A 20,817-nucleotide genomic window follows, 5' to 3' on the forward strand; every position below is an offset into this window, starting at 1 on the left:
GATGAGGTTTTCCCTGATGTTGATTTCCCTGATGATGTTTTCCCTGATGTTGATTTCCCTGATGTTTTCCCTGATGATGTTTTCCCTGATGTTGTTTTCTTTGATGTTGATTTCCCTACTGATGTTTTCCCTGATGTTGTTTTCCCTGATGTTGTTTTCCCTGGTGTTGTTTTCCCTGATGTTGTTTTCCCTGATGTTGTTTTCTCTGATGATGTTTTCCCTACTGATGTTTTCTCTGATTATGTTTTCCCTGATGATGTTTTCCCTGATGATGTTTTCCCTGATGTTTTCCCTGGTGATGTTTTCCCTGATGATGTTTTCCCTGATGATGTTTTCCCTGATGATGTTTTCCCTGATGATGTTTTCCCTGATGATGTTTTCCCTGATGATGTTTTCCCTGATGATGTTTTCCCTGATGATGTTTTCCCTGATGATGTTTTCCCTGATGATGTTTTCCCTGATGATGTTTTCCCTGATGATGTTTTCCCTGATGATGTTTTCCCTGGGGATGTTTTCCCTGATGATGTTTTCCCTGATGTTGTTTTCCCTGATGATGTTTTCCCTGATGATGTTTTCCCTGATGTTGTTTTCCCTGATGATGTTTTCTCTGATGATGTTTTCCCTGATGTTTTCCCTGATGTTTTCTTCTCTGATGATGTTTTCCCTACTGATGTTTTCTCTGATGATGTTTTCCCTGATGATGTTTTCCCTGATGATGTTTTCCCTGATGATGTTCTCTGATGTTGTTTTCTCTGATGTTGTTTTCTCTGATGTTTTCCCTGATGATGTTTTCTCTGATGTTTTCCCTGATGTTGTTTTCCCTGATGATGTTTTCTCTGATGATGTTTTCTCTGATGTTGTTTTCCCTGATGATGTTTTCTCTGATGATGTTTTCTCTGATGTTGTTTTCTCTGATGATGTTTTCTCTGATGATGTTTTCTCTGATGTTGTTTTCTCTGATTATGTTTTCTCTGATGTTGTTTTCTCTGATTATGTTTTCTCTGATGTTGTTTTTTCTGATGTTTTCTCTGATGTTTTCCCTGATGTTGTTTTCTCTGATTATGTTTTCTCTGTTGTTTCTGTTGTTTTCTCTGATGATGTTTTCTCTTATTATGTTTTCTGTGATGTTGTTTTCCCTGGGGATGTTTTCTCTGATGTTGGTTTCTCTGATGTATTCCCTGTTCTGTTGTGTTTTACAGGGATGGACAACAGGGAGTTTTCTCTGAACTTCTCTTGGGTAGAGAACACATCTCTCCCTGCCTACTCCTCATCGTCCTCCTCCTCCTTCACTGGGTTGGATCTCCTATTTGACCTGAAGCCACTATTCATCCCTCTCTACTCCATGGTGATCCTGGTCGCCTGCTCTGGCAACCTCCTGCTGCTCTTCCTCATCGGGCTCAACAAGAAGAGACACAACACCACCAACTTCCTGATCGGCAACTTGGCGCTAGTCGATTTGGTCATGTGCATCTTCTGTGTGCCCCTGACGGCTTCCTATGCCTTCGACAAGCGAGGGTGGCTCTTCGGACGCTTCATGTGCCATTTTGTCACCTTGATGCAGTCGGCGACGGTTTTTGCAGCCGTCTTGTCACTCACAGCCATTGCAGTGGACCGGTACGTCGTTGTGGCCTATCCCATTCGCAGGCGGTTGGGTTGCCAGTTTTGCTGGGGTTTGGTGGCTGCCATCTGGTTGTGTAGCCTTGCGTTCTCCACTCCCACGGCTCTCCACATTGGCTACCTGGACCTGAGCGCCACCGGTCTCCACATGGTCGTCTGTGAGGAGTTCTGGCATGGCCAGGAGCGGGGACGCCTTGTCTACTCCTGCTTTGTCCTGCTCTTCTCTTACTTTGTGCCACTCGCCGCTGTGTCTGCATCCTACCTCGCTATCTCCTACCACTTGAGACAAAGGAACATTTCTGGTTTGATGGCGGCGGGTCCTGTTTCCAATCAAATGAACTGGGGGCGAAAGAGAAGAAAGACTTTCTGCCTCCTCCTTGTGTCGGTGCTCTGCTTCGCCTTCTCCTGGCTCCCTCTTCAGGTGGTCAATCTCATCCGCGACCTGGATACTGACTTCACCATCCTGGGCAAGAGCCACGTCAACGTGATCCAAGTGTCGTGCCACCTGTTAGCTATGAGCTCGGCGTGCTACAACCCATTTATCTACGCGTCGCTCCACGACAAGTTCCTGTCCTGCCTGTGTCATCGTGACCTCTTCCCCCGTCACAGAGGAGTGGGGGGTCGAGGGTCAAGGGGGAACAGCCGCAGCTTCATGACATCCCACCGACTGCACCGTGTGGACACCTTCTCCACCCTGGGCGACATCCCGGTGCTTCTGGGGAACAAGATGCCACAGGAGAGCTGGCCGTTGCGGCAGGCACATAAGTCCTCAACCACTACAATAATTGACCATAATTACATGTAGTTGGAGTTTGAAAGCGGAAGCACCTTATGGCACATGGGCCAGAGCACTGAAAGCGAAGGATGTATCTGAAAGATCAATTTCCTCCCCTTTGACCTCATCCTCTAATTAATTCTGAGAAGGACGTCAGGAGAGAGTAATCAAGAAAATACTATTGAGATAGAGTCACTATCGCTGAGAAGTCAACCAACAAAACATTTGGAAATCATGTGGGATGAGGTTGGCACCAATGTAGCTGACAGCTGCACCTGAACGAGCACGGATCCATGACGAAACAATATATTTCTGAGCTTACAGTCACTGGTAGTCATTGGTAGAAGATAACTGCCAAAATAAAGGAACCACCAGCCAGAACAGCTTCAATGCACCTTGGCATAGATTCTACAAGTGTCTAGAGCTGTATAGGAGGGATGCGACACCATTTTTTTATAAGAAATTCCATCATTTGGTGTTTTGTTGATGATGGTGGAAAGCACAGTCTCAGGCGCCGCTCCAGAATCTCCCAGAAGTGTTCAATTGGGTTGAAATATGGTGACTGAGACAAGAATGGAATATGGTTTACATAATTTCATGCTCATCAAACCATTCAGTGACTACTAATTCCCTGTGGGTGGGGGCATTGTCATCCTAAAGGGGGCTAGCAAAATAATGGCCTGCCCAGCATTTTTCATACATGACACTAAGCATGATGGGATGTTAATTGCTTAATTACCTTAATTAAGCACCTGCTTTCAATATACTTTGTATCCTTCATTTACTCAAGTGTTTCCATTATTTTGTCAGTTACCTGTATTTCTATGAAAATACAATTTATGCAGAATTATTTTTAAATCGTTTTGTTGGCCACACAAAACGATCATACTATGAAACAGATCAAAAGGTGGTCATTATCTGTCATAATAAACAGGGTAGTTTGGGTCCTGAATGCTGGTTGGCTGAAACCGCATTCCAGCCGTGTATATATCAGACAATATACCACAGCTACGGCACAAGTTTTTTTTTACTGTTATATTTATGTTGGTAACGAGCTTATAATAGCAATAAGGCATCTTGGGGGTTTGTGGTATATGGTCAATATACCACTGCTAAGGGCTGTATCCAGGCACTCCACTTTGTGTTGTGCATAAGAACAGCCCTTAGGCGGAGTATATTTAAGCAATATGGCCCGAGTGGGTGTGGTATATGGCCAATATACCATGGCTAAGGGCTGTTCTTAGGCACGACGCAACTCGGAATCGTGGTATATTGGGCATATATCACAAACCCCCTAGGTGCCTTATTGCTGTTATAAACTGGTTACCAACGAAATTAGAGCAGTAAAATTAATTGTTTTGTCAAACCCATAGTATCAAATCAAATTATATTTGTCACATGCGCCGAATACAACAGATGTAGACCTTACAGTGAAATGCTGACTGACAAGTCCTTAACCAACAATGCAGTTTTAAGAAAAGTAAATGTTTAGAAATAATTTAATAAAATAAACTGAAGTAAAAAGAAAAGAAAAATAACAAAATAATAAAAATAACAAATAACTAAAGAGCAACAATAAAATAAGAGTAGTGAGGCTATATTCAGGGGGTACTGGTACAGAGTCAATGTACAGGTTAGTCGAGGTAACTGATGTAATATGTACATGTAGGTAGAGATAAAGTGACTATGCATAGATTATAAACAGAGAGTAGCAGCAGCGTAAAAATGGGGGTCGGTGGTGGGGGGGGGGGGGTGCAAATAGTACGGATAGCCATGTGATTAGCTGTTCGGGAGTCTTATGGCTTGGGGGTGGAAGCTGTTAAGAAGCCTTTTGGACCTAGACTTGGTGCTCCGGTACCGCTTACCGTGGGGTAGCAGAGAGAACAGTCTATTCAGTAAATGGCTGTTTATTTGACACTATAAGACACTATACCGTCTAAAATACCATGGCTTTCAGCCAATCAGCATTCAGGGCTCAAACCACCCAGTTTAAAATGGCCATACCACACCTTCTCAGGCCTTATTGCTTAAATAAACATAGGAATCAAATGAACAGCCATTTAATGAATAGATTGTGGTGTCAATATGCTTCACTGATTGGATTATGGTGTCAGTGTGAATAGATTGTGGTGTCAATATGATTTACTGAATAGATTGTGGTATCAATATGATTTACTGAATAGATTGTGGTATCAATATGATTTACTGAATAGATTGTGGTGTCAATATGATTTACTGAATAGATTGTGGTGTCAATATTAATAGATTGTGATGTTAATATGCTTTACTGAATGGATTGTGGTGTCAATATGAATAGATTGTGATGTCAATATGAATAGATTGTGATGTTAATATGCTTTACTGAATGGATTGTGGTGTCAATATGAATAGATTGTGATGTCAATATGAATAGATTGTGATGTCAATATGCTTTACTGAATACATTGTGGTGTCAATATGCTTTACTGAATACATGGTGGTGTCAACATGCTTTACTGAATCGATTGTGTTGTCAATATGAATACATTGTGGTGTCAATATGAATAGACTGTGGTATTAATGTACTTTACTGAATGGATTGGGGTGTCAATACTATTTACTGAATAGATTGTGGTGTCAATATGAATTGGTCTCCTGAGTGATGCTGTGGTCTAAGACATTGCATCTCAGTGCAAGGGGCATCACTGCAGTACCTGGTTTGAATCCAGGCTGCGTCAAATCCGGGAGTGGTTGGGAGTCCCATAAGGCGGCGCACAATTGGCCCAGCGCCGTCCGGGTTTGGCCGGGGTAGGCCGTCATTGTAAATAAGTATTTGTTATTAACTGACTTGCCTAGTTAAATAAAAAAATATATATTGTAGTGTCTAAGGGGCTGATTCAGACTTAAGAATGTATACCTTTCCTATGCACTTCTCAGTATTTGGTATTCAGACATACCTTATTCAGTCGTATAACGCGCTCTGGTTACACGGCGTGCTCTGAATACATTTCATTCACACGCTAAAAATCATCCCACTTGCTGGCCAACATATTTTAATAAAGTTAAAAGGCAGTACAATTTAAATTCTGCATATTTCATTTCATAAACTTTACTGTGGGAAAGTTGATATGTTGATATGCTTCAGTTTGCTGCCATATGAATGGTTTCACATTCGTCTCCAGTGATATTGAGGTAAAATATATCTAAAAACAAGTGTCATTTATATTTATAATTATTTTATCCAAACGGATTACTCATTCACCCAGCTCATCTTAATAGCTCTTATCCAGCTGTAAATAATGTAATTTATAATTCCTTTATCCAAACAGGTTATTCATTCACCCAGCTCTTCTTATTAATAGCTGTTATCCAGCTGTAAATAGCAGTGCAGAATAAAGTAGATGCTTTTCCCACTTGGAGCCGGTAGGTTCGCCAGACGTGCGTAAAGGTGGTGCAATCTTCTATTCAATTCCCACCTCAAACAAATAGTCGCTGAATAGCATGCTATTCTCATGCTCAAGTGTTTGGTCAGAAGACGCATAGAGAGAAAAGTCTAAAAAAAAAAAGGTCATTACGTTCCATTTACACGTGTGACTCTCAAACCCGGATCCAGGAGCGTAATCATCGCCTCACTAATTAGCATAATGCAGCGGACATAAATATCCCTAGAGAATCTTCCTATTCATGAAAATCACAAATGAAATATATTGAGACTATATTGAGCCTTTTGTTAATCACACTGTCATCTCAGATTTTCAAAATATGCTTTGTGGATTGTGGTGTCAATAGGATTTACTGAATGGATTGTGAATGAGACATATGTTCAATTTGTTAGCAAATGTTTGAAAGATTTCCCTAAGACACTTTACAGTACATATAGCTTATGCAGCTCAAGATATTGAATATCATTGATGATGTGTATGGAAATATTTTTGAATGAGTTATTTATAATCCTCAAGATGAGCAAATGTTTAATGTTGTCCTCCCATTACACTACTACTCCAACTTGAATCAATATTCATAAATGTTAATGTGAAATGTAATATTGTGTAGATTTTTGTTTCTTTAAATGTTGTGTAAAATTAACAATTTGTTATGTTGTTTTGTCTATTAGATTATGACAGGATTAACTTGATAATGAACATACCATTGTATAGCATTTTAGATTGTCATGCAGCATGTTGGTTGTGTTGCTCTTGATGTTAAAGTTTAACATTAAAATAACATTGAAGGACCTGTGGATTGGGCCACTCTGAGACTAATACTTACTGACGCTTAATTTGAATAAACAGATGCTTTGGAAACCACTCCAACTACTCAATATGTCTGTCTTGATTACCATGAAGCCATCAGCCAGGTGTCTGAGAAGATGTTCAGATAGCTTATGCACTTTGCAGTGCTTAAATGTAAGTTTGATTTGTGAAAATTAATTCACAGCCCTGAATATCTAAATGTCACGTTGGTATGCAACTGATGAAGTCAGAATCATCCAACATTTTTTTTCTTCCAGGGACCTCATGATACGATATCATCACAATACTTTGGTGCCGATATGACGTATTGCGATTCTCACGATTCTAAACTCAGCAAAAAAAATAAATGTCCTCTCACTGTCAGCTGAGTTTATTTTCAGCAAACTTAATATGTGTACATATAAACATAACAAGATTCAACAACTGAGACATAAACTGAACAAGTTCCACAGGCATGTGACTAACAGAAATGGAATAATGTGTCCCTGAACAAAGGGGGGGTCAAAATCAACAGTAACAGTCAGTATCTGGTGTGGCCACCAGCTGCATTAAGTACTGCAGTGCATCTCCTCCTCATGGACTGCACCAGATTTGCCAGCTCTTGCTGTGAGATGTTACCCCACACTTCCACCAAGGCACCTGCAAGTTCCCGGACATGTCTGGTGGGAATGGCCCTAGCCCTCACCCTCCGTTCCGACAGGTCCCAGACGTGCTCAATGGGATTGAGATCCGGGCTCTTCGTTGGCCATGGCAGAACACTGACATTCCTGTCTTGCAGGAAATCACGCACAGAACGAGAAGTATGACTGGTGGCATTGTCATGCTGGAGGGTCATGTCAGGATGAGCCTGCAGGAAGGGTACCACATGATGGAGGAGGATGTCTTCCCTGTAACACACAGAGTTGAGATTGCCTGCAATGATAACAAGCTCAGTCCGATGATGCTGTGACACACCGCCCCAGACCATGACGGACCCTCCACCTCCAAATTGATCCCACTACAGAGTACAGGCCTCGGTGTAACTCTCATTCCTTCGACGATAAACGCGAATCCGACCATCATCCCTGGTGAGACAAAACCGCAACTTGTCAGTGAAGAGCACTTTTTGCCAGTCCTGTCTGGTCCAGTGATGGTGGGTTTGTGCCCATAGGTGACGTTGATGCCTGTGATGTCTGGTGACCTGCCTTTGCAGACAGTCTGAGCGCTCGCTGATGAAGGGATTGTGCATTCCTGGTGTAACTCGGGCTGTTAACTCTATCCTACCAGGCTACCTGTCGCCCCTACTGACTACTACTACAGTATAATATGATGAATCACTGCTGAGACAACATTTATACCACTCACTAATGAATTCAGTGACTTATGCAGTGAGTAGGTATAAACAGGAGGAATGGGTAATAATTATACCAAAATCCATAGATTTGTTGATGACAATGGTGCTTGTCCCCCCAACACAGCTGGTTATTTTACTGGGCTCTGTCTGTCGATGTCACGCCCTGGTCTTAGTATTTTGTGTTCTGTATCTATTTGGTCAGGCCAGGGTGTGACATGGGCTTTTGTATGTGGTGTGTTTTGTCTTGTTTTTTTTTCATAGGTATTGGGTTTGTAGCTTAGTGGGGTGTTCTAGCTTAGTCTATGGCTGTCTGAAGTGGTTCTCAATCAGAGGCAGGTGTTTATTGTTGTCTCTGATTGGGAACCATATTTAGGCAGCCATATTCTTTGAGTGTTTCGTGGGTGATTGTCCTTATGTCCTTGTTTCTGTCATGTGTTAGTTTGCACCAGCATAGGCTGTTTCGGTTTTCGTGTTACGTTTGTTGTTTTCGTATTGATTCGTGTTTTCCTTGTTTCATTAAAATATGAATCACAATAGCCACGCCGCATTTAGGTCTGACTCTCTTTCATCTATAGAAAACCGTTACAGAATCACCCACCACAACAGGACCAAGCGGCGTGGTGACAGGAAGCGGCAGCAGGAGCAACAAGGTCTGGATTATACGACTTGGGAGGAAATAGACAGGTGGGTGGTCGACCCAGGGAGAGTGCCGGAGCCCGCCTGGGATTCGCTGGAGCAGTGCGAGGAAGGTTATAGGAGAATGGAGTTGGAGAAACGAACACAGCGGCATGGAAGGAAGCCCGAGAGTCAGCCCCAAAAATGTATTGGGGGGGCACAGGGAGGGTGTGGCAGAGTCAGGAGTCAAACCTGAGCCAACTCCCCTGGTTTATCGTGAGGAGCCAAGGAGGAGGCCAGAACCAGAGCCGGTGTTGGAGGTGAGCAAAGCAGAGACTGTGAAGGAGTTAATGGGGAAATTGGAGGAGAGAGTTATGAGGGAGTTGCTGTGTTGGTGCTTTAGGCATGGAATTCGCCCAACGGAGCGTGTCGGGGATTTGATGGCACCAGGGTCAGCGCTCCATACTCGTCCTGAGGTGCGTGTTAGTCGGCTGGTGAAGATTGTGCCAGCCTCACGCACCAGGCCTCCTGTGCACCCCCCTAGCCTTGCACGTCCTGTGCCAGCCCTGCTCTCAAGATCTCCAGTACGCCTTCACGGTCCAGCCCATCCTGTGCCACCTCCACACACCAGCCCTCTGGTGGCAGCTCCCCGCACCAGGCTTCCTGTGCGTGTTCTCGGCCCAATACCACCAGTGCCAGCACCACGCACCAGGCCTTCAGTGCGCTTCGCCTGTCCAGCGCTGCCAGAGCCTTCCTCCTCTCCAGCGCTGCCGGAGTCTCCCGCCTGTTTAGCGCTGCCAGTCTGCATGGAGCAGCCAGAGCTGCCAGTCTGCATGGAGCAGCCAGAGCTGCCAGTCTGCATGGAGCAGCCAGAGCTGCCAGTCTGCATGGAGCAGCCAGAGCTGCCAGTCTGCATGGAGCAGCCAGAGCTGCCAGTCTGCAAGGAGCTGCCAGTCTGCAAGGAGCTGTCAGTCCGCAAGGAGCCGCCAGTCTGCAAGGAGCTGCCAGTCTGCAAGGAGCTGCCAGAGCTGCCAGTCTGCATGGAGCAGCCAGAGCTGCCAGTCTGCAAGAAGCCGCCAGAGCTGCCAGTCTGCAAGAATCCGCCAGAGCTGCCAGTCTGCAAGAAGCCGCCAGAGCTACCAGTCTGCAAGAAGCCGCCAGAGCCGCCAGTCTGCATGGAGCAGCCAGAGCCGCCAGTCTGCATGGAGCAGCCAGAGCCGCCAGTCAGCATGGAGCAGCCAGAGCCGTCAGTCAGCATGGAGCAGCCAGAGCCGTCAGTCAGCATGGAGCAGCCAGAGCCGCCAGTCAGCATGGAGCAGCCAGAGCCGTCAGTCTGCCAGGATCCGCCAGTAAGCCAGACTCTTCCAGATCCACCAGTCAGCCAGACTCTTCCAGATCCGCAAGTCGGCCTGACTCTTCCAGACCCGCCAGTCAGCCAGGTTCTGCCAGAGCCAACTACCTGCCTGAGCTTCCTCTCAGTGCCGAGCTTCCTCTCAGTGCCGAGCTTCCTCTCAGTGCCGAGCTTCCTCTCAGTGCCGAGCTTCCTCTCAGTGCCGAGCTACCCCTCAGTCCCGAGCTACCCCTCAGTCCCGAGCTACCCCTCAGTCTAGTGGGGTCCTGGGTAAGGACTACTAGGCCAAGGGTCGCCTATCTAAGGACGTGAGGAAGATGGACTAAGACTTTGTTAGAGTGGGGTCCACGTCCCGCGCCGGAGCCGCCACCGTGGACAGACGCCCACCCAGACCCTCCCCTATTGGTTTTGGTGTGCGGCCGGGAGTCCGCACCTTGGGGGGGGGTGTTCTGTCACGCCCTGGTCTTAGTATTTTGTGTTTTCTTTATCTATTTGGTCAGGCCAGGGTGTGACATGGGTTGTAGGTATGTGGTGTGTTTTGTCTTGGGGTTTTTTCATAGGTATTGGGTTTGTAGCTTAGTGGGGTATTCTAGCTTAGTCTATGGCTGTCTGACGTGGTTCTCAATCAGAGGCAGGTGTTTAACGTTGTCTCTGATTGGGAACCATATTTAGGCAGCCATATTCTTTGAGTGTTTGGTGGGTGATTGTTCCTGTTCCTGTCCGTCGTGTGTTAGTTTGCACCAGTATTAGGCTGTTTCGGTTTTCGTGTATTGTTTATTGGTTTTTCGTATTGATTCGTGTTTTCTTCAGTTTCATTAAACATGGATCGCAATAGCCACGCCGCATTTTGGTCTGACTCTCTTTCACCTATAGAAAACCGTGACAGTCGAGCTGAAACGGTAAAAACAGGATAGGTTCATGATCAGTAGGCACCACGTGAAAAACAGACTGAAACAGGGAGCGACTTTAACCATGTAAGCACTTTGAGCATCTGGAAAATCTAATTATCAATTCAATCTATTATTCATCATCATTAATTATTACCTTCTACTTGTCCAATATGAAACTTTTTTTCCCCATTGCAAAATGAAAACATTTTCAGTTGCTTGCCCTTAATGAACACAGACCAGAACATGATACATCATCCAGTCAAATACACCCCAAACATCTTATTGTTAACACATTGCCCAGATAAAAGTGAGGGACACAAGATGCGAAGGAGACCAACATAGCAGGTAAAACCATCCCCAGTGAAATTCAATAAAGAGCTGTACAAATGACATCAGTTGGCGCAGTGTTGTGATTCCATCTCCACCGCCTTCACCATGACACGTACACATGTGTTTAACTGAGTGGGGCATGAATCAAATCTCTTCAATGAAAAGGCAATCAAGGTGACGTATGAATAGATTTTTCATTACTCCACTGTTTTCACATGGACTGAGGTCAAAGAAATCCCTCAAGACTTGCTAAGGAGAACCTGGTGTTATGCTTTAACTGACCATTTATAATTAGGCTATAACATTCAACTAATTATGACATGACTTCACTGACATCAATGCTATACGGGGAACACTCAATTAACTGTGGCCTTTGACGTGTAATTGTATTTTCAGAAAGGAAATGACATTCAATTGTATTTGTATTTATATTTATTATGGATCCCCATGAACTCTTCCTGGGGTCCAGCAAAATTAGGGCAGTTTATACAATCTTAAAAACATTACAATACATTCACAGATTTCACAACACACTGTGTGCCCTCGGGCCCCTACTCCACCACTACCACATGTCTACAGTACTAAATCCATGTGTATGTCTAGTGCGTATGTTATCGCGCGTGCTCGAGCATGTGTGTGTGTGAATATGGTGCCGTTTGGGACTATATGGCGATTAGGGTTCCATTTGGGACCCGGGCGAGGTCTGCACTCTGAAAAGGGCATCCATTATAAAAAAGCTGCAGCACTCACTCCTTCCTTCTCTCCAACAGCCCCCAGATTCCTGGACCATTGTTAGCCTTTCTTATGATGTACCTTCATTGTCATGCAAATACCAGGGGTCAGGTGCTGTACCTTTAGGCTACGCACTACGCTCATTTATACCGTCATTTGTGGAGCGGGGAAGAGATTGACAAAGGTGTTGCCAACAATATATATAATTTAGAGGGAAATTATGGGGAGAGTGGTTTTGGGGCATCCCCCATGCACCACAACCACCCACCCCATTTTGTCATTGTCATATGTTCAAGTATTGCGTTTAGTATTGTGTATAGTGTTGTCTTCCCGGACACATGTTCCCGATACACAGTCGATCAGGAACAACACTTCAATGAATTTCATGTGGCAGATCAGCATGGGATATCAAGCTGATGCACATGATGATGTTTTCATGTAAAAGAGCCTGATTTAAACATTTCCTCTTTCACTTTCAAATTTACACCCACTCTCAGAAGATGTGATGGGGCATCTCATCATAATTAGATATTAAGGATAATTATAGATTATATTGTTGATAAACCATATCAGGGACTCTGAAATCATTTTGAGAGGCAACACAACAACCCTCCAAAAAGGCATGGGAAAGAACAGTCAACCTGGCCATCACCCAGAATGTTTCCATCATTTTTCTCCAGATAAATCTACTTCTGCCGTGTCACATCGAATTACATAGTTTGTCATTCTGCATATAAGTAATCAGTAAAAACTCTATGCATTTGTAATGTTCCTGTGCTTCCCGTAAACAATTCAAGCAATCCAACTGAAAGGAGAGGATCATGGGGGTTTCTGAAATATGTACTTCTCAAACTCATCTGGCTTTGTGATATTTAGCCATTTTGATGTAATATAAAAATCCATCATGTTAGTTGAACCTGTTGATGTGTCCCAAGTGACACCCTAATCCCTATGGCTTTGATAAAAAGCATGACACTAAATAGGGAATAGGGGGCCAAACTCTGAGCGCATCTCAATGATCTGAGGGCTCTGACACACCGAAATTTTGTATCCGACAATTTTGTAAGGAGCCAATGCTTTTTAAATGGTAATCAACCATTGCTGGACGAACGACAGTGAAGATCCATTGTCCGACAAAAAAGGTACAAAAATGTACAAACTCCGTCTTTCTTCATACAATAGTTGACTTGAGTTCTGCTTTTGAAGGACTAACCCCGTTTCCATCCACAATTTTAATGCGAGTAAAGTCATACCTAAGATAAGAAAATCAGGACAGCTGTGATGGAAAAAGGAAGTTTCATTACAATTTTATAAATGGCAAAAGATAATTTGCCCATTCGTTATGGTGGGATCTAATTGTGTTGGTAAAAGGTATTTTTCTAGAATTGATCGTGGAAACGCCTTTATGGGCAAGTATTGATATAATAACCATCATATGGAGTGAAACTTGGAGTCACGTGATGATATGGTGTGTGGTCCTCCCACTATGATTCGGGAAACCATTCATTCTTCTTTTTTATACGATTTTATTTTATATCTTATACACAATACAAAAACATACACATACTGTATAAATGACTACACTATACAAACATGCCTACATCACACGTGCCCAGATCCACTAGCTCCATCTCCAGCACCCTTATCACATTCAGCCACATGGCCTCAGGTGCTACCATTTTGTTTCTCTCCATTGCACACGCTCTTTCAATTTATTTAAATAATAAAGCATTTGACCTTCCCATGGTGTGAGCAACGGAGGATTGACTGATTTCCCGTTTTTTGAGAATACTTTTTAAAAAGATATTTGATGAGAATAGTATTGTCCAACCCATCAGGTTGTCATGTCTTGACATATACAGACAGACAAACTACAAGTAAATTTACTTTGCAATACCTCTGACATCCATCTTTCCAACTCCGCCCATAACTTTTGAATTTTGTAACATTCCCAGAAGGCATATTGAGTAATTAGTATTTTTACACGTAAGACATGACTCTGCCATTGTGCTGAAAAATTTGTGAATTTTATCTCTAGTTTTTCACATTCTATACATTCATTTATACTGGATTAAGCATACATTTTCGTTAACTGTAATCTTGTGCAAATATACAGTGCCTTGCGAAAGTATTCGGCCACCTTGAACTTTGCGACCTTTTGCCACATTTCAGGCTTCAAACATAAAGATATAAAACTGTATTTTTTTGTGAAGAATCAACAACAAGTGGGACACAATCATGAAGTGTAACGACATTTATTGGATATTTCAAACTTTTTTAACAAATCAAAAACTGAAAAATTGGGCGTGCAAAATTATTCAGCCCCTTTACGTTCAATGCAGCAAACTCTCTCCAGAAGTTCAGTGAGGATCTCTGAATGATCCAATGTTGACCTAAATGACTAATGATGATAAATACAATCCACCTGTGTGTAATCAAGTCTCCGTATAAATGCACCTGCACTGTGATAGTCTCAGAGGTCCGTTAAAAGCGCAGAGAGCATCATGAAGAACAAGGAACACACCAGGCAGGTCCGAGATACTGTTGTGAAGAAGTTTAAAGCCGGATTTGGATACAAAAAAGATTTACCAAGTTTTAAACATCCCAAGGAGCACTGTGCAAGCGATAATATTGAAATGGAAGGAGTATCAGACCACTGCAAATCTAGCAAGACCTGGCCGTCCCTCTAAACTTTCAGCTCATACAAGGAGAAGACTGATCAGAGATGCAGCCAAGAGGCCCATGATCACTCTGGATGAACTGCAGAGATCTACAGCTGAGTTTGGAGACTCTGTCCATAGGACAACAATCAGTCGTATATTGCACAAATCTGGCCTTTATGGAAGAGTGGCAAGAAGAAAGCCATTTCATAAAGATATCCATAAAAAGTGTTGTTTAAAGTTTGCCACAAGCCACCTGGGAGACACACCAAACATGTGGAAGAAGGTGCTCTGGTCAGATGAAACCAAAATTGAACTTTTTGGCAACAATGCAAAACGTTATGTTTGGCGTAAAAGCAACACAGCTCATCACTCTGAACACACCATCCCCACTGTCAAACATGGTGGTGGCAGCATCATGGTTTGGGCCTGCTTTTCTTCAGCAGGGACAGGGAAGATGGTTAAAATTGATGGGAAGATGGATGGAGCCAAATACAGGACCATTCTGGAAGAAAACCTGATGGAGTCTGCAAAAGACCTGAGACTGGGACGGAGATTTGTCTTCCAACAAGACAATGATCCAAAACATAAAGCAAAATCTACAATGGAATGGTTCAAAAATAAACATATCCAGGTGTTAGAATGGCCAAGTCAAAGTCCAGACCTGAATCCAATCGAGAATCTGTGGAAAGAACTGAAAACTGCTGTTCACAAATGCTCTCCATCCAACCTCACTGAGCTCGAGCTGTTTTGCAAGGAGGAATGGGAAAAAATTTCAGTCTCTCGATGTGCAAAACTGATAGAGACATACCCCAAGCGACTTACAGCTGTAATCACAGCAAAAGGTGGCGCTACAAAGTATTAATTTTTCAGTTTTTGATTTGTTAAAAAAGTTTGAAATATCCAATAAATGTCGTTCCACTTCATATATGATTGTGTCCCACTTGTTGTTGATTCTTCACAAAAAAAATACAGTTTTATATCTTTATGTTTGAATCCTGAAATGTGGCAAAAGGTCGCAAAGTTCAAGGGGGCCGAATACTTTCGCAAGGCACTGTAAGTAAAAAATAAATAACATTTAAAAAAACATTCATTTTTATTCTATGCATTTTATTTGCACATATAAAGTCTGTTATGATGGAGTTTACTTTTCTTCATGAATAGAAAAACAGCATTTTAAAGAGGTTTATTCTACCGATAATATTTCTGGGAAGATTATTCCATTTAATTAGATCTGCTTTCATATTGTTCAGTAATAGGATAAATGCATCTTTATATATTTGTTGTTTGTTGTCACTTATTTTTAACATCCTAGGTATTTGATATGTTTTGTTTGTCCACATCAAGTATTGCTGTAGATCAGAGTTATTCTTTAACTTTTTCATATTGCCATTATTATAAAAAAAAAATTCTGAAATTTTTTTTTGCAAAGGGGCCATTGAATTTTCAATATTGGTCAGGTATATTAGGTGGTCATCGGCAAATACATTTTTACTATTTTCTACATTGTAGAATAATAGTGAAGTCATCAAAACTGTGAAATAACACTTATGGAATCATGCACAGTAGCAACCAGAGTAGTGTTAAACAAATCAAAATATATTTTATATTTGAGATGCTTCAAAGTAGCCACCCTTTGCCTTGATGACAGCTTTGCACACTCTTGGCATTCTATCAACCAGCTTCACCTGGAAAGCTTTTCCAACAATCCTGAAGGAGTTCCCACATATGCTGAGCACTTGTTTGCTCTCTAACTATTTAACTTAACAGTTTGTGTAACAAAACTATCAGTAGAGTTGAAAATGTGATGGAAAGACATGGAACTATAGATTTTTATTTGGTATATGAAAACTTAAAGGTGCAATATGAAGAAATTGCTCTGCCTTTTCCTGGTTGCTAAAATTCTAATTGTTTGCCTAATTTCCGTTTATGTGTGTGTGGGGGGGGGGGATAGAGAATCATAGAGAATCATTGTACCATCTAAACCGCTGTGAAATATATTTGTATCTTCAGGTGTTTGAAGCTGGTGTACAAAACCAAAACTTAAGAACTGGAAGCATAAAAATAGCTCACATAGAACAGATCTACCACTTCTTAGAATTGCTTCCAATGAGAATGACAGATCTATAATGCACATTTCTCTGTGAATTTTGTGTAGTCACCCCAAAAGTTACATATTTCATCTTTAAGCAAAAATTTTGTCTACATTATGAAATATCTGAAATCCGTGCCATATTGCTTTCACCTCTATGACAGATGAAAAACAGTTTAGACTATTGAGATGCAACTCATCTGTGGGTTTTTACCAGGGTGTTTTATAATCTCTCACAGGGCTGCCCATTAGGAAGACCCTGCCAAGCGGAGTCCCAGGCTACCAGTGGGACTCCATTCTAGGGCTTTACAATCACACATTAGAATGGAAACACAGGTAGTTGCCATTGAGTGGCCATGACTAATACCTGTTCCCTCACTTTCCATGGCAGCAGGAGTCTGTTATAAGGAGAGAACCAGTGAGAGCTGGCTGAGGTAGAAAGGGCATGGAGAGAGAGCACACGGAAAATAAATCCATACCAATTTGTAGTAGTCACACAAAGAGCTCCCAGAGAATAATCTTTCAGTCATTCCATTTTAACTGTGTTGGTCACACAGTGGCATAATACCTGACAGAAGATGATATTGACAGCTTTTATCTGGCTTGGCATAATACCTGATAATGACAGCTTTTATCTGGCATAAAATTATATGTTATATTTTTTTATCTTGCTTTCACAAGGAGCCAGAGCTGGACCATTGGGGATGGATTGTAGTTTGATTTACCTTTTAGTCATTTAGCAGACGTTCTTATCCAGAGCAACTAGGGTTAAGTGCCTTGCTCAAGGGCACATCGGCAAATTTTTCACCTAGTCAGCTCGGGGATTCAAATCAAAGATTTTTTGGTTACTTGCTCTTAATCACTATGCTACCTGTTTGATAATGGAAACTAAATAATGTATTCTCTGTTGAGGCTGAGAAAGCAGAGAACAAAGATGGAGCCTACCCTTACCTATTTAAAAATATATATTTTTTATTTCAACCCTAGATTGTAAACTGTCATGGTCAAAGCATATTGATGCACTAGTAGCTAAGATGGGGAGAAGTCTGTATATAATAAAGCAATGCTCTGCCTTCTTAACAACACTATCAACAAGGCAGGTCCTACAGGTCCTAGTTTTGTCACACCTGGACTACTGTTCAGTCGTGTGGTTCGGTGCCACAAAAAAGGACTGAGGAGTATTGCAATTGGCTCTGAACAGGGCTGCACGGCTGGCCCTTGGATGTACAAAGAGAGCTAATATTAATAATATGCATGGCAATCTCTCCTGGCTGAAAGTGGAGGAGAGATTGACTTCATCACTACTTTTATTTATGAGAGGTATTGACATGTTGAATGCACCGAGCTGTCTGTTTGAACTACTGGCACACATCTTGGACACCCATGCATACCCAAAAAGACATGCCACAAGAGGTCTCTTCACAGTCCCCAAGTCCAGAACAGACTTTGGGAGGCACACAGTACTACATAGAGCCATGACAACATGGAACTCTATTCCACATCAATTAACTGATGCAAGCAGTAAAATTAGATTTATTAAACAGATTTAAAAAACACCTTATGGAACAGAGGGGACTGTGAAGCAACACAAACATTGGCACAGACACACACACACACACACACACACACACACACACACACACACACACACACACACACACACACACACACACACACACACACACACACACACACACACACACACACACACACACACACACACACACACACACACACACACACACACACACACACACCACACACACACACACACACACACACACACACACACACACACACACACACACACACACACACACACACACACACACACACACACACACACACACACACACACACACACACACACACTATACACACGCACTATACATACGCATGGATTTAGTACTGTAGGTATGTGGTAGTGGTGGAGTAAGGGCCTGAGGGCACACAGTTTGTTGGGAAATCTGTGATTCTATTGGATTGTATAAAATTGTATAAACTGCCTTAATTTTGCTGGACCCCAGGAAGAGTAATGGGGATCCATAAAAATTACAAATGTAAAACATGTCAAATACTTTCTTAAACATAATACATTACAATTGTAAATGACCTCCGTTGTCATTGAGTTTCAACTCTTCAAATGAATTCAAACATCAGTACATACTTCATCACCACTGTCCGTATTGCCACAGGGTCACCGTGACGATAGGCCCTTAACTCTACCTTGGGAGCACCATTCACATAACTCCTGCCGTGAGCATGGCCTATGGACATGCTGCACCATTAACTTTATGTTTTAACCTTGGTGCTATGGATTATCATAGTCCTTATCAGACATGTAATCAGACATAGGAAATAAATCAGGTAAATGGGGTTCTGAGGCGTCTCCTTCAGGGGTCAGTAATGGCATGGCAAGAATAGTCTCAACAGCTTTGCTGCACAATTTCTTAACACAATCAGCATATAATCAGCATTATTGTAAAAAATATATATATATATATATATATAACTAAGCCAGTAAATCAACCAATGAAATATTACAGCTCCCATAACACCAAATAATGACTGAACCCATCCAAACAGATTCCAATCACCACTGAGCTCTTTCAGATGCTCTACCACCATAGTAAAGTTACCCTCACCCTAGGGTATGAATGTACAGCAATGGTCACCTATCATTTGGCACACTCTTATGCAAAACATTCTGTCCCCGTATGTACTTAGCCTCTGGCTATAAATACATTTTGCACAATGAATCATTCTATCTAATCCATAGCACGTTAGTCACTACTGCTAGTCCACTTACATAGTTATAAACATACTTAAAACATGCTCAAGTCAATTGTACTATATCATCCAGAAAGCCATGTGTATTGATGCTCTTTAACATTATAATTATGATAACATAGTCAAATAAAACCCCTACTATCAATGTTATTCAACACAAATGTAGTGCTCCCAAATTCAAGACCCTCAACTTAGCACACACTAATACAGTTAGATTGTAAATTTACAAACGGGATCATATATAGATAGTTTGTACTACTTATTACCAGTATTAACTTTGATGACAGATCGGTATCTCAATCCATTCTTAGTCTAAAATAATTATGCAAGGGTGCAGACCCCCACAATCAACCTGACACCCCAAATAAATAAATACAGGCACTGACCTCCCCCCTCCTCCTCCCGGCACTCCTCCTTCTGTTGTGTCTTCATTGGTTCTTCTTCAGATAGCTTCATAGTTCAAAGTGGATGGCCAATGATAATGTCTCATTTCAATGTCTCACCTTACCACCTTCACCACCCCATTATGTCTTGTCCATATGTCAGCCAGTATACCGGCAACATAAGATATGTTTTGGAACATCTCTCCATTTACACTCTGAGTGAAAAACATGAGAGAAAAAACAGTTGATAGCTTCGATTGGATGCTGTAACCGGTTTCTGGCTCGGACTCATCTCTCTTGGGAGCAGTGGTGGGGACAGGGCTTTGAACACCTTTGTCACTCTTCTTCAGCTGTTTAGGGGGTTTTGAGGTTCACACATCGGGCAAATTATCCCTGCTATGCGTCAAGACACCATCTGACATCACTTTTCACGATAACGGAACACCAGTTTAGCTCAGATCATTTCTGATTCAGGAAATCCAGACAAACATTGACTATACCAAACAAATTATTCTAAATACCAATGCCAAAACATATGTGAAAGAGAATAACACATTCTATTGAAACAATTTTTTTTGCTTATACTCCCCATCACACTGTCAACCTCATTAGTCTCAAGGTCAGGAAGTCAGAAAACTTAGGGAGTATTTTCCATCATCCAGCAGACCCAATCTGGTGAGATTAGTATTGAAACAAAAACAAAAGCAACAATACTTAGTCAAAGGCAACGCCCTCTTCTTCTTCCCATTGGTCAGAATCACAAATATGGCTATGAACTGTAAACGTCATAATTACATTATAATCATAATTATCATAATGATCAGTATTACAAGTTACCTTAGCCTTCCTGTTCTGTTTGTTTCATGTTAATTCATTCTGTGTTCCCGGTCCAAAATTGCCACCCCGTTACAGCTGATTATAAATCCATAATATTACAAATATTATCACCTAATGTTGTGTTACATCTTTTTATCAACGTAAGTTCTTGTGAAAATGACATGTTTTGAACTTTTATTT

At 42.0% G+C, this 20,817-nt stretch overlaps 1 protein-coding gene across 1 annotated transcript; it reads left to right on the forward strand.

The window, feature by feature from the left end:
• Positions 1-1,201: 1,201 nt before the first annotated feature.
• prlh2r (prolactin releasing hormone 2 receptor) lies at positions 1,202-3,209 on the forward strand. The gene has a single exon (XM_064928703.1). It carries the CDS (start codon positions 1,202-1,204, stop codon positions 2,420-2,422), a length of 1,221 nt encoding a protein of 406 aa, XP_064784775.1. The 3' UTR covers positions 2,423-3,209.
• The last annotated feature ends 17,608 nt before the right edge of the window (positions 3,210-20,817 follow it).

Source organism: Oncorhynchus masou, chromosome 21, assembly GCF_036934945.1.
Source record: "Oncorhynchus masou masou isolate Uvic2021 chromosome 21, UVic_Omas_1.1, whole genome shotgun sequence".
Taxonomy (NCBI): Eukaryota; Metazoa; Chordata; class Actinopteri; order Salmoniformes; family Salmonidae; genus Oncorhynchus; species Oncorhynchus masou.

Bases quoted from the DNA above. Each gene is read 5' to 3' on its own strand.
- prlh2r (XM_064928703.1), top strand. From the start codon at position 1,202: ATGGACAACAGGGAGTTTTCTCTGAACTTCTCTTGGGTAGAGAACACA.